General features: G+C 40.1%; 1 protein-coding gene across 2 annotated transcripts in view; it reads right to left on the reverse strand.

The window, feature by feature from the left end:
* SNX25 (sorting nexin 25) overlaps positions 1-27,969 on the reverse strand; it is an 87,568-nt gene that overhangs the window by 28,723 nt on the left and 30,876 nt on the right. For both annotated transcript variants that reach the window (XM_059817575.1, XM_059817574.1), the window contains 4 exons: positions 24,791-24,963; positions 23,726-23,912; positions 18,492-18,562; positions 7,269-7,450 (listed from right to left, as the gene is read on the reverse strand). In XM_059817575.1, coding sequence (XP_059673558.1) covers positions 7,269-7,450; positions 18,492-18,562; positions 23,726-23,912; positions 24,791-24,963 — 613 coding nt within the window. The remainder of the gene's footprint in view (positions 1-7,268; positions 7,451-18,491; positions 18,563-23,725; positions 23,913-24,790; positions 24,964-27,969) is intronic.

The raw sequence follows: 27,969 nt of genomic DNA on the forward strand, positions 1-27,969 counted from the left end.
AGAGCTAACTGATCTATTCTTTGCTTGATTCAAACAAAGAGTAACACCATCAGTTTCCACACCACAGGTCACAGAGCTTTGAGATGTATCTCAATTATTCCCAGGGACACAGAAAAGATGGAGTGTAGTTCTTCACCTGGCAGCTAGGGCATTTGGTGGCTAGTTCCCATTAACTATTACTGAAAAGCATCTATCAGAAATGCAGCCAGGGAAGAGTACAGGCTGTGATATAATGCTCAGGACTCTTCCTGAGATGAGAGAGGAGGGTGTATGTCAAGCAGAAAAGGAAATTAAACACAGGCTTTCCACACCCAAGCAGATGCTGCAGCCATTAAGCTGTTGCTTTAAAAAAAAAAAACAAAACATTATCACTTCCTCATCCTATTTTTGTGAATCCAGGCCTTTTCTTTGAGACAAAGACCTGAAAATAAAACACCTTCCTGACAAAATGAACAGATCTTCCCATGTTGAACAAAATGAACAACATTGGCTTCTTTAAAAAATAGGACCAATTTTCACCCAAAACACCCTACCAAAACTAAACACCCCTTCCTCTCCAACTTTTCAGTCTAGCAGCTGAATCAGTTTTTATGTAGCTCATTTAGGGCCATTACTTATATCACCAGGAATCCAAATACACAGGAGTGGTCTTGGCCTCTTTCTTTGTACCTTACAGACATCAACCAACCCACACCTTTTTCTTTGAAAAGAAAAGCAGGTCCTTAAGCACTGGGGCTAATGAATCTTAGCTTCCTATGACTTTGCATTTTATAGCAAAGGTAATTTGTTACGGAGCAAGACGTGAATTCCAACAAAGAGTGAGGCATTCGAGGGCACCCTCAGCAAGTTTGCAGATGACACCAAGTTGGGTGGGAGTGTTGATCTGCTCGAGGGTCGGAAGGCTCTGCAGAGGGATCTGGACAGGCTGGATCAATGGGCCGAGGCCAATTGTATGAGGTTCAACAAGGCCAAGTGCCGGGCCCTGCACTTGGGTCACAACAACCCCATGCAACACTACAGGCTTGGGGAAGAGTGGCTGGAAAGCTGCCCCGCAGAAAAGGACCTGGGGGTGTTGACCAACAGCCGGCTGAAGATGAGCCAGCAGTGTGCCCAGGTGGCCAAGAAGGCCAACGGCATCCTGGCCTGTATCAGAAATAGTGTGGCCAGCAGGAGCAGGGAGGTGATCGTGCCCCTGTACTCGGCTCTGGTGAGGCCGCACCTCGAATCCTGTGTTCAGTTTTGGGCCCCTCACTACAAGAAGGACATTGAGGTGCTGGAGCGTGTCCAGAGAAGGGCAACGAAGCTGGTGAGGGGTCTGGAGCACAAGTCTGATGAGGAGCGGCTGAGGGAACTGGGGTTGTTCAGTCTGGAGAACAGGAGGCTGAGGGGAGACCTCATCGTTCTCTACAACTACCTGAAAGGGGGCTGCAGAGAGGTGGGTGTTGGTCTCTTCTCCCAAGTGATGAGTGACAGGACAAGAGGAAATGGCCTCAAGTTGCACCAGGGGAGGTTCAGACTGGATATTAGGAAAAATTTCTTTACTGAGAGAGTGGTGAAACACTGGACAGGCTGCCCAGGGAGGTGGTGGAGTCACCCACCCTGGAGGCGTTCAAGGAACGTGTGGACGAGGCATTGTGGGACATGGTTTAGTGGGCACAGTGGTGGTTTTTGGTTGACGGTTGGACTTGATGATCTTACAGGTCTTTTTCCAACCTTAGTGATTCTGTGATTAATAATTTCTCTAATATGGGTTTTCCGATACCTGATAATACTACAATTCAGGTCATATATCAGCACCTCTCTCTCCAGGAAGGCCACCTAATTTTCCTAAACCTAGTACCTGTGAGACTCTACCACTAAGTTATACTTAGGAAAAACAGTTTGCTGGAGTCAAGCTGTATGGGAGAAAACAATATAAATCTGCACATACACAATTACTAGCACAAGTCACTTCCTTAATGAACCAAGCTAAATAACATTCTTTAAAAACTGTAGCCACCTATATTTTGCCTGAAACAGCTCCCCAGATTTTGGGCGTTGTTGAAGTAAATTGTGTTTGTCTCAGCTGAAATGCTCATTTTCATCTTCAAAGCTTCTCAGTGACAGTCATGTGCCATTCCTCTCTTCATCCTTTACCATACCAATATCATCTGGACACGGCTTGCTCTTAGCTTAAGAGCTATTCAGGCATATGAACATGAACTTCTGCCTTTCAGAGCTCACTCTATAATCCTCATTGAACAGCACAGACAGAAAGGCCTGATGACGCTAGGCTTATTACAGAAATGGTGATCAGACTGTCAAAGAGAAGACAGAGATGACAATTCAAAGGCCAGTCTGTTTTATAGCCTCATTGCTGTGCATCATCATACTTCCTATTCAATCATTTTATCAAGGTCAATGATTTAAAATACAAGCAGAAGAGGGTCTTTCAGTCTCTTGAACAGAGATCTTCACTATCTCCAGGACTGTCAGCTCTGTAAATGATAATAAATCACTCACAATGCGGAACACGTGCCGTCACTTCTTGAACGAGAGTTCACCTTTGTCTCTATTATCCAAGATATCTTCACCCAGGCTGCCAGCAAGGAGGGTAATTAACAAACATCCCCTTTCAAAAGTAACTGTGGGTAAGTGCTGCTGCAGGGAGCAAGGCAAGTGCAACCATCCCTCTCGCCTAACAAAGGGCCCATTGCACAGATGCTCCATGGTAATTAAAGTGGTGGTGCCTAATAATGCTGTTACACAAACCTCCCAATAGTTACCTTGCAAACTGAAATACTTTAAATAAGCTTCTCTGTCCATTAATTTATTTCATTAAACTTCTCTTGCATAAATGAGACCTCACAAACTTTTTTTAGGTTTTTGTTTGTTTGTTTAAGGCTTGGCTGTCCTGGAATTATTTAATATGTTACAAACACTGTACTATAAACATTATTAAGACTTCAATGACAACAATGATGGACAAAAGAGGTTTTTAGGTTTGAGGTGATAAGTTATCATAAAAAGCATGCAATCCAGGAAGTATTTTGTGGACGATCCTTCTGTCTCTGATTTAAAGAAGAAGATTCTGCAGTAATTTGTAATCCTCAGCAAAAGATCATTTTATGACTCAGTATCACCAGGGATTACAGTACAAAGCTCTAAGCTATGTTGGCACATATGCACGCATTTGGGCATGTGTACACCCTCAAATCTAATAACCAGCTAGCAGATATAATTTTAGAATTATCAGCCTCAACAGCAACCCTTCAAGTCCTTCTAACTTGAGAGCAGCTTCTGGGTTCAGAAAAACCAGCAGCTTTACTGCTGCTGCACCCATTTCCTACTCCAACAGGAAAGTAACTAATACACCACAGCTGGTCACAGGCTCTGCCAGATACTAGGAAGGAATTAGGTGGTGTTTTTTTTCCCCAAACAGGGTGCTTTAACCAGCACCCCTAGCATATGCACACACATAGCCTTGTTCCTGGCCCTTCAAAGCAGAGACCTGGTCTTGGCAAGTCCCTAAAGATAGTTGCAACCTCTCTCTGGAGAGGAATACAAAACAGCTACTTAATTTGGAAGGGCCTGTATAGGCACCAGACATGGCATAGATGCACTGTACTTTGTTTCTCTGCAACACACCAGGTTACCATTCACTACAACCACACTGGCCTATAATGAATAGCCACAATACAGCTAGTAACAACACTGCAGATCATGGGTGAGGTGAACAGAATTTGGGTCAGTAGTGGCTGTTTTCTGCTGGGATGACAGCACACAGTCAGACTGCAGGACTTCTGTTTTCATTTGTTGGGGTTTTTTTTCTTTCTTTGTAGAAGACAGGAATAAGAGGCATGTAAAAAAGAATACTGGAAAAATATGTGTCTCTTTCCAAGCTGCATTTTAGAAATCATTAACTAATGCTTTGTCTGTACACTGACTAAAATTAAAGGATATATTCTTCTTATTAAGAGGCAAGTCATCAGAAGGAGATTTTTGTCATATACAGCAGTAGCTGAACCAAATGCAACTATTAGTTACCTATCAGAAAGTATATATTACATAACATAACTGGGTATTTTACTGCACATACACTAATGGGAAAATCCCTGCCTTGAGACTCACATGTTCATGAACATACTTCCGTCATAAGATCCATCATCTCCAGGCAACAGGGGAACAACAATTGAAGCTCGCTTTCTTTATATCCCCAAATTCTGTACTAGGGAGTATCTTGACATAATGCGATCTCACAACCTGAACCTTGGAAATCACAGTGAAAATCTGATCAGTCACCAGTTAAATCAGCATCTACCCATGGATGTGGTGGAAGCAAGGTCTTCTGCAGGAGTTTCAACTTAGTCCTCATCAGTATGATTATGAACATGAACTGCCTGTGCCTCAAAATACACTCAGGTGGTTTCCTTGCTATTTCACAGCTAGTGCCAAGGATCAGATCCCCAGAGCTCCTCCTACCACCCGTGGTTCACAAAACAGCTCCACTAAGGAGATGCTGTGACTCCACATGTCAAATCTCACAGATGTGGTGATGTGGCTATTGTGCTAAACACAACAGGTCAAAGAAATGGTTTGCTGAATAAACACAGACAACAAGAACTCAATTAATTACTGCAGAAACTGTACCTGCACAGTACCAAGAAAAAGGACTAAAACTGCACTGACCGTACGTAGATTAGAAGAGATGCTTTATATATTACACTAATTCAAACTGCATTTTCTCTGAAAGCAAATCTAACATCCAGGGCAGAGTATGAATCAGTATCAAAGCTAATGACAGAATTCAGATTCAGAGAGTAGCTGGGGTTGGTTTGTTTGTTTGCTTATAAACATTTGATTATAATTCACACATTCAGGATTTCCCTAGAGAACCCGGATTCAGGATAATGAGGTGAGTGAAACATGTGCAAAGTCTATACAGTCCCATGACTTTTATGTATTTATCAAACAGAAAACTGACACTGTTTCATAATCAGCTTCTGCTGTGAAAGGAAAAGTATTTCAAAGCACATTAATTTTTTTGTCTTAAATCTGTAAGAGGAGAACACTGACAGCTCCAAATAATTCATCTCCACATTTAAGCCCATAATCAGAATATACTTTAAAGACTTTTACCAGCAATGCTATTACTCCCCTACTACTGCAGGAAACAGAAAGCTTTCTGTCAGATGCAGAGGTGAAACTAAAATACAAGTTTAGGTCACTGGTCAATTTGTTCTTGGTTCAACTAGTACCAAAAATTCCCCGAAGTTAGTAATGTATTCCAGCTTCTGTACTACACTTACATAAAAAAAAGAATTCAAAACACCATTGCAGACCTATTTCATGCAAGTTGAAGAAAGGAAGGCAAACTTCCAGTTTCTTCTACACAAGCTCATTATTCTGCAGGTTAAGTGCTAGCTTAACAGAAAAGCTGGCACAGCCAGACTCTAAAGAGAAGTTATGGGCCACCAGCAGCGACATACCAACATTAGCTTATCTCCTAAATCCCAAACAATGCCTTTCCCTTTTGCTTAGAAAAAGGCCTGAGTGTTCAGTCAATACTGCCCATGTAGGAGGGACCGGCATCCAAAAGAGCACTGACTGCCTTGAAATAAGAACCCAGACTGCAGCTACAGCAGTGCAGGAAGAGGATGGGAAGAAACAGGGAAGAGAATCCCCTTCCTCAGCCAAGCCCTGGGACTTTTTACATGCTCAGAAGTGAACAGCGTGGCCTCTGTCTCCCACCCAGCCCCCCTCAGCCTCTCTCCAGGCAACAGTGAGTTGAGGACAACAGAAGAGAGAAGCTGTTTTCCTCTTTTCTGTGCTGACATGGGTGTGGAGGGGTTCTAGGGCTTCTTCATTGAAACACATCAAAAGCTTAGAAGCAGAGCAGTCCTGCATCCCATTGTTTCTGCCATCTCTACAACAAATGTCTGTGCAAGGAGTCTTTATTCCTATTAATAGTACCATTAACTCAACATGGAACTGCTCATGGGTATATTTGCAAGATACAACGCTGGGTCAGCAGCTCCCACCAAAATTCCATCAGGTCATAAAACATGCAGCATTAACAACAGGAATTCCTTTGATTTTAATTACAATAATACTATATTTTTTTGTATTTCTGACCAATCCCTACCCCTATCCAGTGCAGCTTCGCTACTTGGCCCCGTTCCTGAACAATCTTATGTCACCATGTATCTATCCTGGAAAGTCCACAACATCTCAGCAGGCACTGAAAGTGGCATCAGTGGCTCACGCGGTGCTGCCACATGCTTCCCCTCTTTCCTTTTCTCCTTGGCACCGCTCACTACACCCAACTTCAGGAAACAGATCAGGACTGCCTTGGCACAATCTATAACACAACATCCGACATAATGCTTTAAGGACAAGTGGGTGGTAGGGAATTGCTCTCTTTCAGACCTTACTCAAGAAAGACAAAACACAAATAGTAAAAACTATTTCTCCATCATGCAACTTTTTCTTACATGCCACCAAGTTACAATTATTATAAGGACATAATGAAAATTAAAGATCCCTGCATGAAGAGATAACTTCTCTTCTACCTACATGAAAAAGATAAAATCTTCTTTCTAATTTGAATACATCAATTACTGTGTTTTGCCCAAAGAGGAAAGAGTAGATTACACAAGGAAGTCACTAAACTTATTAACGTTCAGCAAGGATAAGTAGCCATGATTTTATTTTTGTAGATGCTGGCTAATACAACAGTAGTTTTTTTCAATTCCAGACTACAGTGATGCTGCAAACCAGCGTTCAGTCAACAGCTTTACCAGAGTTTTTCTGCAATGGCTGCCCTTAATTTTGTCAATTGCCTTCCACACATAAGTGTTTGCTTTTGAGTAAACTCAGTATTTGCAAAACGCACAGGTATTTCCTACGGTAAATATAACAAGGGCCAAAAGAAACATTGCACATATGTTGGCAACCTTTTATTTGAAAGCAAGTTGCTACCTGCAGAAAGGCCATTACCATGTCCTTATTAACTCCCCACATGGAGTATTGTCTGAAAAATAACTCATGCTTACGAGCCACTCGATCCTTTACGAAGTTTCACATTTAGCAATACTGCAAGCCGAGTGATCAGTATGTCTTTTCGGGTACTTCAGTTATCTTTTCCCAAGATAAATAAACTATACAGCAATTAATTTATACTTGACTCCTGGGGGAAAGGAGAGATTAATGACAGTGAGGCTAATATGATCCAGTGCTAACAGATTTAGAATGACCCTCAGACAATGTATGTGCTATTCGATTTATACCTTCTGACTCTGAGGGCCATCGCCTTCATCAGAAATGCCATCTTCCTGCTGATCATAAGCAGGCCCTCCCAGGAGCCTTATTCTCTTCTCGCATTGCTTCTTTGCCACCGTCAGCTGATTAATATACCTCTTCACATTGCGAGCCCTCAGTAGGTCAGCTTTCATTGCCGCAGTTTCTTTTCCTTTTGAATCTAAGAGTAAAGCAAATAAGAGGCAGTCTTTTACAACATGAAAACGTCATCGTACCATTGCCGCTGTGACCTGCCTGATCAAAGCATTTGTCATTCAGGAATCAACTATGCGCATGAGCACAGATACTGAAAAGTTTATATTTGAAACGAATGACAATTTTGAAACATTCTCCAATGATACCTCAAGGGTTTATATAAAACAGTTCAGAAAAATCTTTATTCAAATGTCCAGTGAAATCTGACCCCTCCAGCTCTCTTTCCATAGCTTGCATGACACAGGCCCAAGACTTGTACTACAGGATGTACATTTATCACGAAGTTACCTACAGCCGTGGCATACGATAACACATGGAGCTGATGGCTTATGTATCTTACTGAACATAACACTGACTGCCTGGAGTCATGAGGTACTGGACTCAATTACCACCAGCCCAGCATTACACGTTCCCATGCATCTCATTTGCAAATCCAAATTTCTTGAGCCTGATGTAAACAGCACATCGTACAGTATCTCCTACAGACAACAACATTGACCGAAGCTCACTCAAAACTGTCAGATAACTAAGGAAAAAATAAATCTTATAATGCCACATCAAGACTGCACAGTACTCTTAAGTAGTAAAGTAACATGAAGATGACAGTCAGTTGAGTAAGACTTGGTGACAACGGGTGTAATGTTGTATATTCTACATTCCAGCCTCTTCAGCTAATTACCAGGGCCTAAAAAAAAAAAGCAGCAGCAGATAAAGCAGATTAAAAAACCCTATTGCATTGAAATCATTCCTGTTTTATATCTGCAGGATGCAACCGATTCACATTTATACACTGGTTTTATTTTCCTCTTGTTCAATGATAATATTCCCGCTTTTGCAGGCTGCAACTAGAGCTCGGTAGCAAAGTACCTGGCTTGTACTGAGCTCTGGATTAATTGATTGCTCAGGGGTAAATAATAGGTATCTATTCTACTATGTTTTCGAAATATCAAATGCTAGTAAAATGATGCAGATGGAACAGCATTCACTTTTCAAAACAGTTGCTGGAAAGAAACAACCAGACAGCTAGGTTTGTGAATGCATACACAGAAAAAGGAAATCACTTAGGAATGATTTAAAATAGGTATTTTAAACACATTTCTAATACATTAAGGTACCTTCTCCTTTTAGGACTGTTTTCATCCTTTTACTTCCCCCTCAAAGCCACATGTAACTACTGCATGTGACTGTAAGTCCTGTCACTTGTATACTGAAGGACAATTCAAGGTACATGGAGCTCCCTGAATTTCTACATGTAATGTGAGTACAGATATTCTCCCAGTATCTTTTCACGTATTTTTAATCTCACTATTTGCTGCATGTATTTATGTATGTTGGTGAGGAACCTTCCTGATTCAAAGACTGTTAGTGTTTTAACGGATAAGTATCAATTGCATCTGAGCTGCCATATAATAGTGAAGTACAGAGATGATACTCGCTGAAGCAAATGATAGAACGAGTTTACCATGGAAAAAAAAGTAAGCCATCTGTTTTCCTTGCATGTTATTTCCACAGGGAAGTCAACAGAGCATTTAATTTAGTGTTTCAGTTCCCTGATCAGAGGTACCAGTATTAATAAGAGAAAAAGAAAGGAGAACAACAAAAAGCAGGAAAAGACCTTACGGACAAAATAGCTCTCCCCCTCAATTTAAAACATTTAAAGCTAACACAAATATATGGACAGCAGTTTAAAGTGAAGATTAAAATGCAACATTTCCCCTCCTGCACTTGACTCTAAGATGATTTTAAAGAGTTCTCAATTCTCTCAATAGTTAAAATACTTTGGGCTCAAAATGCATACCTGAAAACCCACACTTTGAAAGCCCATGACGAGTGCTACAAAATGATCATTCAGCCTTCTTAAAACGAAAGTACCCTTCTTAGTGAAAACAAGGCATTCTTGGAGGGTTTTCAAAGTAAGCATGTCTACCTGAAGTCTTATCATCCTGTAATTGCAGCAAGCCTCCAGGAGAGACTAATGAGCCCTACATCCCACCTGCTTCCGGTGATTAATTACTTTTTTAGGAAAGATCCTTCAAAAACGTTTGCCTTGCTCAGCTCTTCATATCCATAAGGAGTCACTCCATGTAAGAAACACTTGGGGCAGAGTGATGAAGATCACACTGCCTCCTGCTCCGTGGATAAACAGGTCTAATCACCATGACAGCCTAGCAGGGATGTCACTTCACAAATAAACAAGAGGCTGATGAAGAGCAGCCCAGCATGGAGAGTGGCTAACGCACTGCATTGCAGGACAGAAGGTGTGGAAGCATGGACAAACACCAAACATGACTTCCCTCTTTCAAAGTATGAAAGATAAGCTAGCAGATATCAGGAAGAGCATTTTCATGTTGTCGTGGTTTAGTCCCAGCCGGCACTAAGAACCACACAGCCGCTCACTCACTCTCCTTCCTCAGCTGGACAGGAGAGAGAAAATATGAGGAAAGGCTCGTAGGTCGGGATAAGGACATAGGGAGATCACTCACCAATTACCATCATGGGCAAACCAGACTTGACTTGGGGAAATTAGTTTAATTTATTACCAATCAAAATCAGAGTAGTATAATGAGAAATAAAACCAAATCTTAACAAACACCTTCCCCCCACCCCTCCCTTCTTCCCGGGCTCAACTTCACTCCTGATTTTCTCTACCTCTTCCCCCCGAGCGGCACAGGGGGAGAGGGAATGGGGGTTGCGGTCAGTTCATCACACGTTGTTTCTGCCGCTCCTTCCTCCTCACACTCTTCCCCTGCTCCAGCGTGGGGTCCCTCCCACGGGAGACAGTTCTCCACGACCTTCTCCAACGTGGGTTCTTCCCACGGGCTACAGTTCTTCACAAACTGCTCCAGCATGGGTCCTTTCCACGGGGTGCAGTCCTTCAGTAAAGACTGCTCCAGTGTGGGTTCCCTGCGGGGTAACAAGTCCTGCCGGCAAACCTGCTCCAGAGTGGGCTCCTCTCTCCACGGCTCCACAGGTCCTGCCAGGAGCCTCCTCCAGCGCAGGCTTCCCACAGGGTCACAGCCTCCTTCGGGCATCCACCTGCTCCTGCATGGGGTCCTCCATGGGCTGCAGGTGGATATCTGCTCCACCGTGGACCTCCATGGGCTGCAGGGGACAACCTGCCTCACCATGGTCTTCACCACGGGCTGCAGGTGAATCTCTGCTCCGGCGCCTGGAGCACCTCCTCCCCCTCCTTCTTCACTGACCTTGGTGTCTGCAGAGTTGTTTCTCACATATTCTCATTCCTCTCTTCCCCAGCTGCCATTTCCCAGTTTTTTCCCCCCCTTCTTAAATATGTTATCACAGAGGCGCTACACCACTGTTGCTGATTAGCTCGGCCTTAGCCAGTGGCAGGTCCATCTTGGAGCCGGCTGGCATTGGCTCCATCAGACATAGGGGAAGTTTCTAGCAGCTTCTCACAGAAGCCACCCCTGTAGCCCCCCCCGCTACCAAAACGTTGCCACACAAACCCAATACAAATGTCAATTGGGGAAGGTTAGGAGTATCACTGATTTTTTTCTCCTAACCCTCCTTTTGAGATTTTTGAGACTTCTTGGATTTTCAGATCTAAATTGGTCTGGTTTTTTTCATATTAAGCCCTATCAAAAAGATATTTTAAGCTATAAAGAGAACTTCTCTTTTTAATCTATTATTGCCTGATCCCACCACCCCCAAAGTCCTGAGATATAATTAAGAGATTTTTTTGCCATTTCTGAATATCAGCAAAGATGTTCACTACATTCAGGTATCACTGCATAAACCAAATAAAACCAGAAAGTTACAGAAGAAAAGGCTTGCATTTACTCACATATCCTTCAGCAAGCTCCAATAAATGGAAAAGGAATAGATATATGCTACCAAGACACTGTTTCATCACTATGCAAGAAAGAAAATGCATCCTTTGGAAATCTTTTTTTTGTTTGTTTTCACTAGTAACAACTTTACAGTTTGAGGATTTTTTTTTTTAATTATTATTAAAAAAAAACAAACAAAATCACTCCTCACCAGCAAGACATGAAAGATGCTTTTGTGGCACATCCTCCCCATGTGAGTTGCATACATGTTTACTAGCAATGCTGAGCAGGGCCTCAATCTGCAAAGGGCCTTTTAGCAACTTCCCCCAAACTAATTCTCCTATTAGAGGAAATTTTGACAAGATGTGCACTGCTATGGAGGAACTTCAAAACCCCAGAGGGGTACTGTGCACCCCTCCCAAAGGCAACCAAATGCAATTAGTACCAAAAGCAGAATTTCAAACCCTGCTTATCGATCCACAGCTGTGGATAGTTCAATTTGCACTGAACAATATTAAAATGCAAATGGTCCAAATGAGCTCAAACTTACCAACCAATCAAAGCTAAGCTATCTATGCAAATCTTTTTTTACTCCATGCATTTTTGCACATTTACAGTGATTTCTGACAAAGCTTCCACATTTTCTTCTGAATCACTCATAACTATCTTGATTTGAACTAGGCCAGGAGCAGATCCTAGAACCCACCAAAAACATTTCTGAGAATGGATTCCTCAGACCTAATTTTCTTTCCTCTTATTTTCTTGGTAGTTTTGCTACTTGGTCAGGTTTATATGCATTAAATACATTAAACTGCAGTACCTATTCACATTATCCATTTTTCAGTCAGAATGTTGGGCATTGCAAATGATAGTCATGCCAGCAAATGCCGCACAAACTTTACTACCATAAACCACAGCAAAGGATACAACAAAAATAATGTAAATGAAGACATATGTAAAGCCTGCTTAAAAGTGCAAACCAAATTGTGTCGTAGTACTTCATGAACTGTTCCCTCTCTTGAAAGTAGCAGCATAAACCAAAGATTTCTCATTTTAACTGCAAAGTCACATATGGCAAAAACATTATTAAAACTGAAAGTACAAGTTCTTGTTCCTTTACAAGGAACTTTACAAGAACTACCTGACACCTGGCAGCACGTACAACAGCACTGACTCATCTGGCTAGTCTCCGAAGGAGCTACACACATGCACAATATCGTACGCATTTCTGCAAGGCTTTTTGCGAGAGCCGAGTTAGGCACATGCAGTGCCTACTTAATGCCATGCTGAAGTATTTAAGTAGCAAACACCAATTTAACATTTTCATATTAACAGTAACCATAACTGTCTATATATAATTTACCAATCATTACAGACCTCTTTGAACTCTCAGGAACTTTGAATTACACGTTTTCAAAGTCTTCACAGGCCTGGAAAAGTATTTGTTCAATTCTGCAAGGGCAGGCCAGACTGAGAAGAACAGTACACATGGTTCTTCTACTGCCCACAGTACAAACAAAGGGAAAACCAGCTTTAATGTGGTCAGACAAGAGAATGAGTGAAAAAGTGGTAAATCACAAACACTTCAGGCAATGAATCTGGGGGAAAGGACTTAAAAGGGAGATCATGGAGAATTTAGGCACTGATCATTAGCAATACACAGTACAACACAGCCTCCCATGTCACAGCCACAGCTGAGCAAAACAAAAAACAAGGTGGCAGTAAATTTGAGCATGGGAGTAAGTATGTACTATACAATAAAATAACATCCACCATGTATAGCCTCTGCCTGTATGTCCCTGCATTCCCTTTGGTCACTTCTATCTGACCAGCCAGCCTCTCCCCTCCCTCTTCCACTGATGGGCATCTCTCCAAAGCAACTGTGAACAAGATGCATTACCATCACTAGCACACACAAAGGATCTCAGGAGGCAAAAGAAGAACTTCCTCTATAAAATTGATTTGAAAATCACAAATCAAAACAAACAAGTCTAGCACAATCAGAGTCACTGTAACCTTCACCTTCATCCACAAGGATTCCCTCCACACTTACTGCTTGAGCACAACATGCAAGCACAATGTTAGCTCTTTAAGCCTTGCCAAAAAGCTATGTAAAAATAATTGCATATGCGTGTTTATCCCTGTGTGGAGGATGGGAGTGGGGGGAGGAATCATAATACAGTTTTGTCATAATTAAGTTAGATAGCACCTGTAATACGCTGGAATGCAGAAGTATCCCATTTTATCTCACTCTAAATTATCATCTTGACAAAACCCACACATCACAGCCCACACACCCAAGTTAGCTTAGAGCCCCAGTTTCCAAAAGAAAAGTCCCTTTTTACAGGTGAACATCCAAGCCTCTTTTGGAACCACAATACCTAAGAAGCCTGCCCACGAACAGTTCTGTTTCTGTACCAGTTGTCAGCTCTGCTTATAAAAGCAAATATCTAGACACACAGTGGGAATGCTCAGCAGGACAAATCTTCTACTGCAATACAGCGGATCTCTCCATACAGAAATGGCTGCTTATTCAATCTGTCTCGCAGTACGTGCTCAAAAAGGAGTAGTTTTCTCAACAGGCATGCCCTGAGGTCGATTAAAATGTGGTGTCTGAAAAACAGTCCTATCCCATCATCCAAGGGTGGTTTCCCGTCATGCTGTGAAGTCACATATAAGGTGGAGGGCACAAAAAATTAGAAGGCAAATCAAACAAATCCCTTTACAGTGGGGGGGGGGGGGAATCTGTTGAGAGATTTGCTCTGTTTTGCCCTAAGACAAGGTATATGACTTCATGGGATTTTGTTTTAAAACAGCAGCTAGTAAAAAAAGGGATCCCTGCTAAAATTCTTGTAGGATCTTGTAATATAATATCAGTAAGAGAAAAAACAAAAACGTGCCTGTTAAAATTAGAACTCGTGTATTTAAACAGTTTCTTATTCACATTACAGAAAATATAAAATTTTTATAGCAACTTACTTTTGTTGCTATTTCATGACTGTTTTTGAAGCCTTTTCTTTAGAAAAATTAAGATCTACTCTTACTTTTAGAAACTCAGATCCCCTCTCACTCATGCTACAATGACTGATCTGCATATTTGTCCTCTTACAAACTGCTTTACTAGATCAAAATGCAGTAAACATTTTCAGATAAGCATTTCTAGTCCTTCAAAATCTTTATCACACAAATTCTGTAAAAAAAAAGCCCTAAAATACCTAAAATTTAGCTCAAATTTGGTTCAGTACTTCCAAGGAATCCTTATCAAAAGGCAAAATGAGGGGAGAGTTTTACAGTTAAAGATGTAGAAAGATGCGATTCTTCCAACAACAGCACATGTGACTGTAGAGAAGAGCACAGTCCAAAAATATCAATAGGAAGAAAAATCAAAGATGACTTCAAAAAAACCCCAAACAACCAAAACAAAAAAAAAAAAAAAAAAAAAAACAAACCCACAAAACAAGGCCTCCTCCCACAGTCACTGCTGGAGCGGCCCCGACCATTTTGGAAGAGGATACATAGGTGGACACAGTTCGGAGAAGTAACCCAGATACATGTACACATCAGATTCAGCGGTTTTGTGCAAGTGTAAATGAGGGAAGTGGCATAGTGTCAGGATGCAAGATAACAGCTTCTATTTACAGCGGCCTGCACCACTCCAAAAATAAAACATCAACAGCTCTGAAAAAACTAATGCTACATTACCTAATGTAATGCTTTAGCAATGACCAAAACCAATTCTCCTGGCCACAGAAGTTATATCATCTACCCACAACAGGCATCATACTGTGAACCACTCAAATTGTTTTGTGTCTCAACCTTTTAGGACATTTGACTCTCTCAGGGAGTCAAATGCAAAACTTACTGCTTAACATGAATCAGCTGCTTTTGTACGTTTTCTTTTGCTCTCCTATGCTCACATGCCAGAAGATTCAAGTGATAGAAATCTGAAAAGAAAAAAGACCCTATAACATGCTGGGTTTTTTTACCACAGAGGGTTTAATACAATGATGTTTAGAAGTACTTTAAAATACCTTCTGCTTTTATTAGAGGGCCCTAACAAGTAAATATTTTGCCAATAGGTGGCACCAACACTAGTTTAATCAAGTGTAAAGAACCCTGTCCTTGCTGAGGGACAAGCCTTCCTCTCCAACCTCCCTGGGCACCATCATTAAATATATACTTCTTTTACTATTTTATCTGGTGATACCAAAGTCAGGCAACTGTAGCTCCTATGAGAAGTCATCAGTCTGAAACCTGGTCCTCAGGTTACTCATCCTTTAATAATAGACACCTAATCTTTTTATAAACTAAATATTTTTGGTCAGTTTTAGAGACTTAATTATGTCTCCTCAACCAATAACAAAAGTACACAATCCTGCTTAGGCATATTTATTGCTAGTCATGTACTTGCACAACACTTACTTTGCTTAGGTAGTAGCTAAGCACTCACTGCTGCAGAGCATTGGCCACTTCTAATGCACTAAGTGCTCCTCACATTTGTTGCTGTACCTTTTTCTATTGAAAATGCTGCCTAAGGAAGCTCCCATGCCTCAAACTGATGGAGGCTGAGACTATATCCATGTACATATTATTCTACGCTTGCTCTACTCTCACAGTCGACGAGCGGATATCAGGCTTAACAGACTGCTGGCCAGCCAAAGTTCAGCTGCTCTAGCTGAACACCCAGACCCTAAAGAGCCAGTTACATTTTCAGGACCCAACTTTGCCATAGGAAAAAGGAAATAGCTACCAGTAAGACTATCTCTCACCAGGCTGCAATCAAAGCTGAGAGATGCCCATGACACAAAAGGCAGGAGCTCATTTACCAGCAGGAAAGGGGAGACTGTCATATATATTGAACGCCCATGCTCACAGACGTTATTACAGGTATGCAGCAGGTATTGGGGGAACAAATTAAAAAGAGAAAGATAGAATGAGATTGTGCAAACACACTTCCATTTTGCATAAAGCTTACATTTAGTTATTCACCATGAAATCCTGCTGTTGCAGGGGTAGCAGTATGCTGTGGCATCCAGAAAAGGAAACATCAAAAGGTGACATAAGTAATGTGGTCGTCTGTTCTACAAAAGTTCAACAATCATTGTATCAGCAGTGAGCTGTGCTGGGTTTTTTGTTGGCTTTGTTTTGTTTTAAGGAAGGTAGCACAGCTTTTTTCCTTTAACTTTTCTTCCTAAAATTTAGGAACATGTTAGATACATTACCACATTAGGAAAAATGTCTCCACCTACTTCAGGAAAAACAAGACAACAAAGCCTTCAGAACTAGATTTTAACCCTCTACAGTTTTAATAGCCCTCTTAAAGTTTACTGTACATAGACCAAGCCTGAAAAGTTTTGGTAGATGAAAACGTGAGCAGAATAACTCAGATGAGAAATATGTCTTAAATTTGCATGAAATATAAGAAGATTGTATTGTATGCCTCTATTGGACATACTGGTCCACATGTGTCAAGCAAAAAATGTCACCTTTTTCTTCAGGCACAATGTGCATAACCATCGGCTATTTAATAAATAAAAGGTTTAGCCACAATAGCCCCATTGGCTAATACAGCCAGCAGTGGTAATCAACTCTTAAATGACATACAAGGTTGCCATAGGACTAAACTAATAATAAAAGTCAATACCTTAACACAAAACTTCAGTGCACCAGCTAGTGGAATTTCTGTTGGATTTTTTCTAATACAGGTAAAAGTCAAGAGCCCATAAAAAAGCAGAACCAACTTCAACACAGAATAAGTGGAACCAGACCTACTTTGGCAGAATAAATAGCAATGATCTTTTTATATCTATTCTGCAGTACCAGGCACTTGTAGCTTCAGAAAAACATCTTCTGTTCAGCATTTACAACAGTGGATAGTTAGCTAGATAAACTCAAGTGAGACAAAGGAAAGTGATACAGTAATTAATTGTAGGAACCTAAACTGTATAAAAATATTCCCCAAATCAATTCCTGTCACAACAAAGACCAATGGCAGCACAAATGGAAACACAGGCTTAGCAAGATTGATTTCTTGTAATGTACTCAGAGTTAACTTCCCTGTTCTCATTGTATTACTTTATGAAACAGACTTTCCATTAAATTAACTTTCATCTGAGAAATTCTAATATCTCCTTCTGTAATGTACACTAGAGCAAAAACAATGCCTACTTTTCGTTTTGCCTTGGTTTGACACAAGCAATTTATCCTATAGGAATGCACACCTAGCCCTATTTTGGAATGTAGACAAAAGGCATATCACTGTTGACAACCTTATACTTTTAGACACTTGAGCATGAACCCCAAACTCTTCAGACTGACCAAAGATTCCCCCTCCCCCATGGTGTGTTTATTTTGTTTCTGCATTTTTCATTACACTTGAATCACTTTTAAAAGCTTTCCTTTGTGATACAAGGAGCTAGAAAAGGATTTTTTTTTTTAACCTGACAGAGAGAGATTACATAAGAAACTAAAAGCAAGATCTTTTACATTTGTTTGTTTACAAACAAATTCATTTATATTGTCCATTGCTTTTTATTATGCTTTGGTATACCTTAAGTATATCTGTCCAAGCAAAAATTTGGTCTGTAATTTTGCCATCAATATAATCTCCTGAAGATATACACCACAGTTTTGGTACACTTTGAAAACCATAAAAAGCAGTATATATAATAAATGTAAGTACAAATGTAAGATGCACGTGCATTTTAAAAGGCAGTCTTTGCTAAAACACTGCAGAAGGATTTAAGAGCACTGTATTGCAACACAAAAACATAATACAATGAAGAGTCAAAATAAAGTCTGACAATTATGCTGTATCATTCCTTCTTCTGTGTTTTGAAAAGAGAACAGACTGAGACTTTGAAGAATGGATTTTATGAAAAAGAAGGAGGAAGCAAGATTCTCTGCATACGAATTTGTAATGCCAAAAATCCTAGTCGCAGCAAGTTCTGAAGAAAATTGCATAATAGATATGACCTTTCTCATGATCCAACAGCTTAGATGAAGTTGAGGTGGGGGGGATAATCACACCATGGGAGCTTCTGGAAAAATCAGACAAATGAAACCGAACTGAAATACTAAAAGCATAGCATTCCTAAAATCTGTCTAAAAATCCCACACACACACTGATTGCATATGTATGTCTGGAGTTCAAACAGCTTTTCAAAATGAAAACAACAGATGTGACTTAACAAAATGGAATCTTACCTTTCTGCTTCTTCACTTGGGGAATATTGCTGATTGTGGTTGCCTGAACTATTTCCACTACAATCTGATACCTAGTTTTAAAAACAGTAGGGGTAAGGGTGAAGAGGGAGGGGAGAAGGAAAAAAACCATGGTATTAATTTTTTACAATGTGTTCTTCATACAGCACACTTAATAAAAACCAAAACACATCCACCACCTCCTCACCTGGAAACAGAATAATTTCTCAGTATATCTGCAACCTAAGGAGCAGTGTGCATATGGAGTAGAGTAGGAAAAAATAGTTTATCTTGGAACAAAAGGAAAATATCCCACTAACAATAATACTTCTCTCAGCTGCTGGCACTGCACAGCCAGTTAATAATATTCAGTGAACCCAATGTAAAGTCATGCTCTTAACATTAAAAGTAAATGTAAGTTATCTGTAGGAAACTAGGATGGGAGTTTAGTTCAAAAGCAAAGAGGTGTCTGTAACGTTCTGCTAGCTAATGCACTCAATACATATATGAAGCATATATAGCTTAGGAGAAGAAAAAAAGTATTACACTAAAATAAGTAAAACACTCCGGGATTAACTAAAACCTGTTTATAATCTAAAAGTATACTACGCATAATGGAAGACAGCTAATGTGGTTAATAAAAGTAAAACCAATCTTGTAAATAACTGACACTATGCACTCAGCAAAGAAAATGACTGCCAGTTAAATCTTTCATAAACGTCAAAGTTCTGATCATAACAAACTCTCAAACTCCTCTCAGTGCATTTACTTTGGCAGCTATAAATACTGGTAATAAAGCAAGTATTCTAGTGAATTTAACTCATTCCTGTAGGAGTTCCCTAACCTCATCTATCAAGTTTTCCTTCCATATGTACTCCCATTTGTTCACATTCATGGTTTTAACTTTTTCATTATCAATACTGTACTACAGCATCTCTTTTTTTCTGTTCCTTATTATATTATTATTACCTTAAGTAAGGGAGATACTCTGAGTTACATCCTCAAAGTTACTATTTAGTCTGTTCCTCCTATGCACTGGGCTCTGGCTGTAACTACTCCATGAGAGTGCTGTACATCACTGCACCACAGAAACACCACCCCCAGGGCTACGCTGCCAGACCATGACCCTTTCTCCCTGAAAGTCTGTTCCAAATATTCTAGCTGCTTCTGCGGTGCTGGTGAGTAAACATCTAAGGAAGTTTTAAATGTGATGTATTCATTTTGTTTTCAAGAAGTGAACTGTGTGTGATAAACTGGACCCATCGTGAGCTCACATCCACATTACTTCTACCTTCCACTCTTACCTCTTCCCTATTCTTTGTCATACTCATCCCTTTCCCTCATTTCTTAAGTAAAAAATGAAAGAGAGACAGTGATGATGGTCTTTCTTACCATGAATTGCGTAGTGACCTTTTGCTGTTATACTAATAAATAACAGAATAAATATAATGCTGATCTTGAAAGCAGCATGAGAACTAGCCACCAGTTTATTTCCTTATAACTGTTTTTTTTAACTCGTCATGTCTTTTATCTCTAGTCGTCTTCTGACACAGCAAGTAAACTTACTTCACATCTGACATGGAAGAATTCATTTCTTCTTCCTTATTTGTAACAGACTTCCAACTTATCCAAGCTAACTTAAATCTGAGGGGAAATGAAGGTGAAATTTCATTGTCTAACTTTTTCTTCTTCAACGAAATAAGGAAATAAGGAAAGAAGAAATAAGAAATAAGGACAACACATTTTGTGGAAACTTGATACAACAGGAATAAAACTCTGCATCCCTTTATGACAAGCAACAAAGGTAAACATTATAAAGAGTGACTTTGAAGGATGTTCAGAGATAACCATGTAATGGTCCCTTCTCTGGAAGCTTTGTTGGTTTGGATTCCCCCCCCCAAAAACAAATCCAAATTTTCAGAAAGCAAAGGTATGAAAATGGGGAGGGGGACACGGACATGACACGACGACAAAATAGCTCCTCAGAAATCAGCAAATGACTTTTTATGAAAACAAACACCAGCTCCCCAAATGTCCCTTATAGAAATGAAAGGGATGTTTCCACAAAGCAGTAGACAGAAGTTCTGCTAAGAGATAAAGTGACCGAATGTTAGAGATAATAATGAATTGTGAATTCAGAAGTATCTCCAAAACTAATAAGTAGTTCCTGCATCATTTAAGTAAGTTCTAAAAATAAAATCCATAAACACAACACAGAAAATCAATACAGTATTTCTTCTACAGGTAATGGTTCTAAGCAAGGAGAGAAAAAAGATTTAGAAAATCCTAGTACCGTTACTAGCCTTTCAGGGAGAGCTGTTTGCAAGGCAGAGAGCTGGTACACTTGCTTACAAGGAGATCCAACACACACAGCCTCCCACTCTTTTCTGATTTCCTGGCCAAGAGCAACAACACCCTTTACCCACAGGTTTCCAGTGATCCAGCTGGGGATTTTTCCCTACTTACTCCATAAAAAATACCTGGTTGTAATCACAAGAAAGCCCAGCAAAACTCTTCTAATGAAATCAGCCTGGAAGGATGCCTTATAGGACTTCTCTCCTGTAATGTCACATGCATACATCAAGGAGCACCTTGGAGTCTGAGCACTCTTGACTATGGTCAGTCAAGACTCCGAAGAATTGTTTATCAGTGCCTCATGGCCTCTTTCACTGAACAAGGTATTTTATACTTATTTTAGTAAATAGATAGTAATTAATCTGCAAAGGTAAAGCACAGCAGAGATGTTTGGAAAAAAAAAAGTTTCCCAGCAATTGTATTGCCTTGGGATAAATTTCCCTCACAGCTAAGCCTACATATAAAATTGTTACTACTTATATCTGTTCTTTACCAAGATGCTACGTGGCAATTCAGGACGAATAGGAGGAGGCTTACAGTTCATGAATGCCGTGTAATGGCTTAAACAGGTACTGAAAAATTATTTCCAAATAAAATCAAGAAAATAAATTTTTGATAAACAGAATATGATGACCCAGAAGAGCATCTAACTGGGAAACCTGTTTATGTACAACATGCCAGTAATTTATTTGTTTTAGGAAGAGAACTGGAGGCATTCTCCCCACTCCCATCACTCCAACAGACTCTAACCATGTTCTCAGTGATAAATACACAATGGCTTATTTGTTTCTTCCTCTTTAATTCCTTCTTTATAGATTTTTTCCTGTGGCTCACTGTTGTGAAATACAACCTGAAAGACCATTTAGTTTGTTCATCTAAAATATCACCTTTTTTTTCATCCATATAGGGACCGCTGTTTGGTTTCCTTGACATAAATCTGTAAACTTTCACTGGTACGTAACTTTGAGATGACTACAGGTTGGCCCATCTCTCTCTAGGTGCTCCCACAGTGCTGGAGACCAAACAGACCAGGAATCCCTCCTCCCACAGGAGAACACTCTTTAACGACATTCCCAGAGACTGGCTCTATACAAACAGAGGAAGGAAGAATGCTGCCTCCAAAATCAAATACTATTTCTCTTCAAAAAGAAGATACATTTTCCATTCAAATACTGATCAGCTCAGACTGGCCAACATCACAGAGGGTGTAGAGGAACACATTTCAAGATGGTGGTAGTTGGACTCCACAGGCTAGAAAGGAAAAACCTAAGTGCAGCCAAAACCACATTATTTTATAAAGCAAATTTGCTATCTGATATTAAAGAACACAATTTAAAGTGACCTATCAGCTAAAAAGAGAGCACACTGAGCATTAATGTGCCTGAAAAACAACGGAAGAGCTGGGTTTCTTTTGAAACAAGCAGATCCATTAGTGTGATTATGCTAATAAATATGATGTCAATTAAGTTTTAGATAGAGTCTAATAGAGACTAATTTCTGCTCTCAGGAAAGGCACTCTGGCCCAGAGTAAAGAGCAAATTTTACAGCAGATGAACAATAAGTAGCCAAGCAACAAAATCATTTCACCATCACCTAAATGCATTTTCCTATCTCAGAAATGCAAGTGGTTTCAGAATCAAAGAGAAGAACAAGAGAAAGTAAGAAGTTATTTTATGCAGCCCACATACTCCATCTCACTAAACCATCACTTGGCCTGATCAAGTCAAGTCTAATAGAAGGTCTGGAGTGCACCAAATGGGATTGATGTGCTTGTGTTTTTCACATGTTGCTGCAGCCATTCAGGAAGAGAGAAAAACTGACCTGCAGAAGTAATTGAAGGGAGTCAGGGAAGAGGAAAAAATACCAGTTCTGGTTGGTGGTAAACAGATTAGGACAAACACTCTGGAAATGGTTTCAACAGTCCTCCAAAGCTTTGGTGTGCTCAACAAAGCCAACTCAAGGACATCTAGGGAGATCCTACAACAGTAGTATCTCTGCTCCATGCTTCTCAGTCATTTGTTCCTTATCCTTTCTCTTACATCAGAAATCAGACAAGAAGCAGCTCAGCTATAAAGATAAGGGAAACATAAACATCTTGTACTTGGGCAAGCAGGCTTGAAATGTAAGCAGTATCATGTTATGATGAAAGATGGAAGGAAAGAGATGAGATTTTTGTGAGGGGAGGGGAATTAGAATGAAAGTGAGTAGGTGGTATTTGCATTAAACAACAGGAATATCAAACAAATTCATGGTATGTAGGAGCTCAGTGTTTTCTTTTGGTCTTTAAGGAATTCTTCAGAGTTTATTGACATGTTTAAGAAGGATGCAATTGGGAAACACCTCCCTGCAACAGTCCAGGAAAAGCTCTGATCCAGTGGTAAAATGTGCTGGAACTCAAACCCCTCTTTCCATGTCACAGAATCACAGCAAGCTGCTCTGAACACCTGGTGTCCATAGGGTCACTACAGTTCACAGTCACCAGACCACCATGGCCAGCCATACTTCATAAAGATAACGAGGAGAAAACCACACACTAGTGGAAATTCAACATACTATTTCACTGAACTCCACAGAGGCAAACTGTAAAGAAGGGTCTGGTATGCCTTTCAACAATACAATCATCTCCATCAATCATCTGCTAAGTGGATTTTTTTTTTTTAACATTTTCTGCCACCAAACGAAAAAGCTGACTATATTAGAGATTTAATGAATGTTGTGGCTTATCATCCTTACTGTCTCTGCTCCACCAAAAGAAAAAGAAATCTAAAATTTAATTTAGAAAGAAAAAAAAAAAAAAAAATCACAATTCATTCAAATCTCAGTAATGGGCTGGCAAAGAAGCACGTTTAGTTTTGAATGAGCTACAGTGAAACATTAAATACCTCAGTTGTTTCAGGAACTCGGCATCGGAGCTGCTGTTAATGAGCTTGATGAACTCCTCATAAGAAGGAGCATATGTGTAGTCTTTCTTCTGATGCTCATTCATCTGTTCCCTGTACTCCAGCTGGCTGAGTAGCATTCGGTTAATATAATCCGGATCACTCAGCAGTTCCACCACTGGTTTCAGTACTGCAGAGGAAAAATATTTTAAAACAAAATCCTTATGCTGGTATCTGCTGTCCTTCAACAGAGAATTGCAGATAAAAAGCAAAAATAAATATGCAAGTTGATAAAAATCCAAAACCAGTCTTCTGGACTACATAGTACATGTGAGATTGGATGTACCTTCTTGATAAAACTGTTCGTTTATTCTATTACACAAATTGATGGACATTGACAAAGCTGACCTCTATTTGGAAAATTCCAAGTGTTTTTGTTCTTTCTGCTGGGTGCCTCGAAGGCTATGACATTACAGCAACTACAAATAAAAATTAAAAGTAAACTGAATCGTTTAATATACTTGAGACTTCATAATTTCTGAATTTCACTTCGATGACATAAAAATGACTAGTGTTTTTATAATCAAATTAAAGGGTAGCTGATAAAATAAAAATCAAAATAGAAAACCCTCAATTAAAAAAATCTCACTGGATAAATCAAAGTCTAAAAAAATTCATTAAATCTGGTATCATGATTCAGTTATAATCACATCCTTAAGTCTATGGATTCTACACATCTGAGTAAAATATAAAAGGCCAGAATTATTCATATAATCACTAAAAATAATGCCATGCAAGACCACAAAAATGTTCCTCTATGAAAAAAAAAGAAGAATGGAATGGAAAAATTGTGGTTTATCCTGAAAGGTGCTAAACAGCCTGGCATCAGGTCAGGAGAGTCAAATAAGTATATGCTTGATTTTGAGAACATAAAGTGTCTTACTGGCCATCACAGAAATTAAATTTCAGAATTTAAAAGCAGAGCATCAAGACTTATACATAATGAAGTCTGTAATTACTAACATTGTACAGGTGCAAATGGTTAATCATCTCTGATCTTTGATCTACCTTTTGTTGCAAGTATTTCTGCAAGGACTATGCGCAAGCTGACAGACTGGACATCCTTTGAGGGTAGCAGACAATACACCAGAATTTGAGAACATTTTTGCAGGAATCTTACTTCTTCATCAGAGCTCCTCAAGCATGGGTGCAGCAAAAAAGGTCTCGGTGCATCTTCCTGCCTAAGGTGGGGGTGGGGAGCAGGGAGGGAGAAAGGAAAAAAAGAGAGAGAACTTACATACCACTTGTATCATGATTAGTCACTAATCGATAAAATATCCAAAATCCATTATCAGGCAAGTAACTTCAGTAAAGAAACACTTTAAACCATGTATATGTTTCAAATCCTGCTAATTTTTCTTAATGATGTTAAGATACATTTCCAAATTCCTTTGTCCTGCCAATGTTTTCACCAGCCAAAATGGAAATCCAGTATTTTAAAACTGCATCAATTAGACAGAGCCCAGCAAGTGGGAGGAAAAAAGTTTCTCTGAATAAAAACCCAATTGTTCCATCATTGAACTTATAGTGAAATCTTGTCCAGTTTTTCAGAACAATTTACAAGACAAACTCAAGAAGCAAATACATTCCTGTAGAGCAAACTAACTTTAGACCTGAACCTTTAAGCAGAGGATTTGGGATCATATCTAGTTTGAGAAACAGGTCTACCTGTTAGATACTGAAGTTACCATCTTTCCTTTGTTACTGGCAAATAAATCTCCCAGTAAATAACTGGCCTGTTTGACCTGACTTTTCCTAGAACAGCAGTTTCAACTTGCCACCTGCAGGCTATATCAAATTGGTCTGTGCAAGATACCTATATAGTAACAGACTTGGCATTATCAGCCATCTACACTGTAAATGGAAAACCAATTTAGAAAAAGATTAAAAAAAAACACCTACAGATTTAGAAAGAGGGTGGAACTCTGATGGCAAACAGAGAAAGGCGAATTGACTCCCAAAGTGCAAAGAAACTTCGCCAGACAAGTCCCCGCAGTATTTCAGCAAGTGAGAACCGACCATAGTTACCAGTATTAATGGGATATATAAAGCATGAAACCAGAAAGCATGGAACTGTAGGGGCTCAGCGTGTGTGTGCAACCCCACCTTTGGGGCAATACCCGTGTGGGCAGCATGCTTACCCTAGAGGGGGTGAGAGGCCCTGGACTTTAGGCTATGCGCAGTCTGACAGGTCTGAACCTGCATCTTCCAAGTCCTATCTGAGCCACCTCTAGGTCAGATCACAGATTTGGCGAGATCTCTCGGCCAAATCAAGTAACAACACTTGCCTGGATCTGAGCATCTCAGTCATGCAGAGATCACAGAACCATTCAGAGAAGAGACAAGAGAACTTGCCTCAAGCTGTGTCCTCTGATCCACAGGCTGAAGCTGGAATATGCTCATATTATATACTAATAAATCACCACAGAAAAAGAATAACTAGAGAACAAAGTCACAGCTTTCCTCCATCACCCTAAATGCTTCAGAGTTAGGGTCCATCTTGCCTGCCTTCAGTGGAGTCAGATCCTTGCCTTTGGCTAATTCTGGTTCAGCTTCAAGAAGGAGCAGGAGAATACTCTCAGCCAGAATCGCCCTCAGCCTGCTGGGGAAGGCATTTACTATCATCCACTCACTGTAAGGGTTGTGCAAGCTAGATACTAATGGATGGAGGAAATCCAAAATTTCTTGCTGGTTTCACTTTGCACTTGGTGAAAGAATTAGGCTCCTAACTTAAAGAAAGTACATCAGGCCTGGGGTTCGGAGAGGTATAGTGTGATATACTATATAGTAACATATTATACTAATACACTCTTCCTGCCACCAAACAGGCAAATAGGTCCTCCATGCTCCTGTCAATCATGGTAGGTGCATTTTTGGGAAGATGGCAAGACAGTCTTTCAGAGTTAACAGTGAAGGCGTGGTTGTGCCCATGCTGCAGCATGAAGCACTGGGTGGGTGCTGTGCACCACACAACATGCACAGCAACCTGCTGCTGGATGAGCAAGCCCATGATAGCACAGTCTTGTGTTGTTTGCAGACTCCCCACAAACAGTTCTTCTGATCACAGTTCTGAAAGAAACAGGGAGAAAAACTCCCACGCCTTGATTTTGTGTCCAATACTGACCAGTTCATCTCCTCCTAGGTGCCAATTGTTTTCTGGACTTCTCAGAACATGTCTGACTGGATGTGCCAAGAGAACTCCCTAATGCAGGTTACAGCAGTGCCTTTTCTTTATACAAAAACAACTGTAGGAGGAGAGACAAGGTGCCCTAGCAATTCTTTCATCACCACATGCCTGATGTGCTCCAATCACAGCCTTACAGTTTAACAGCAAGGTGACCATGCCAGTGGTTACAGCGAGACAAACGCAGTGTCACCTGAGAGGCGCCACAGTAATTTTGAAAGGCAGCCAGGACTGGTCTTCAGTAGAAGGCTCTAAGGTGTTACAAAGGCTCAGATCTGTAATGTCTCATACCAGTGCCTTCTCTCATTGTCTGTAATGTCTGCATCCTTCCCACAGCTGGAGGCTGCTGTTCTGGTTAGCGTCAACTGACTGTTACAGAGCTGCTCCAAACCCATTACCTCTGTATGTGAAAAAGTGACCAAGAACTGTATACAGTCAAACCAAAATATTTCAGTTAGACATTGCTATATGGCCACTAGTGACAGGCAGCATTGTGTAACAACTCATTTTTGCTAGTCAGTCCAGGAGGGAGTAAATATGTTGGAATAGTAACAATAGTCATAATAGCTCTACTTCTGTTCTAATAACACAAGTCATTTGTCTCAAGGTGACCAAACCTAGGTTTTTTTAATTAATTTTCAGAACAACAGGAATGTAAAGATGACATTTGGATTCAATTTGACTGAAGCCTCTTATTCATTCCCAAATCAAATGTTTTGTTTTCAAATGTGGATCTCATGGAGAGGGTTTCAATTGTCACAAGAAAGACAAATTTCACAACAAGTCCTTTGAAATAGCTTAGATGTAAATACTCTGTTCTTCTGAGGAGCAGTGGTTTATGAAGATGATGTGTAGTCTTCATTATCAACCAGTGCAGGTGGTGCAGCTGACTGAGCTCAGAAAGCTGTTTATCTTGTTCTGGTAGGATCTTTTCTCTCTAGCAGCTGAATACCTAGCTATTTTCCTCAGTGCATTTCCATTCCTCTTGCATACTCCAGACATA

This window comes from Gavia stellata, chromosome 5 (assembly GCF_030936135.1).
Source record: "Gavia stellata isolate bGavSte3 chromosome 5, bGavSte3.hap2, whole genome shotgun sequence".
In the NCBI taxonomy this organism is placed as follows: domain Eukaryota; kingdom Metazoa; phylum Chordata; class Aves; order Gaviiformes; family Gaviidae; genus Gavia; species Gavia stellata.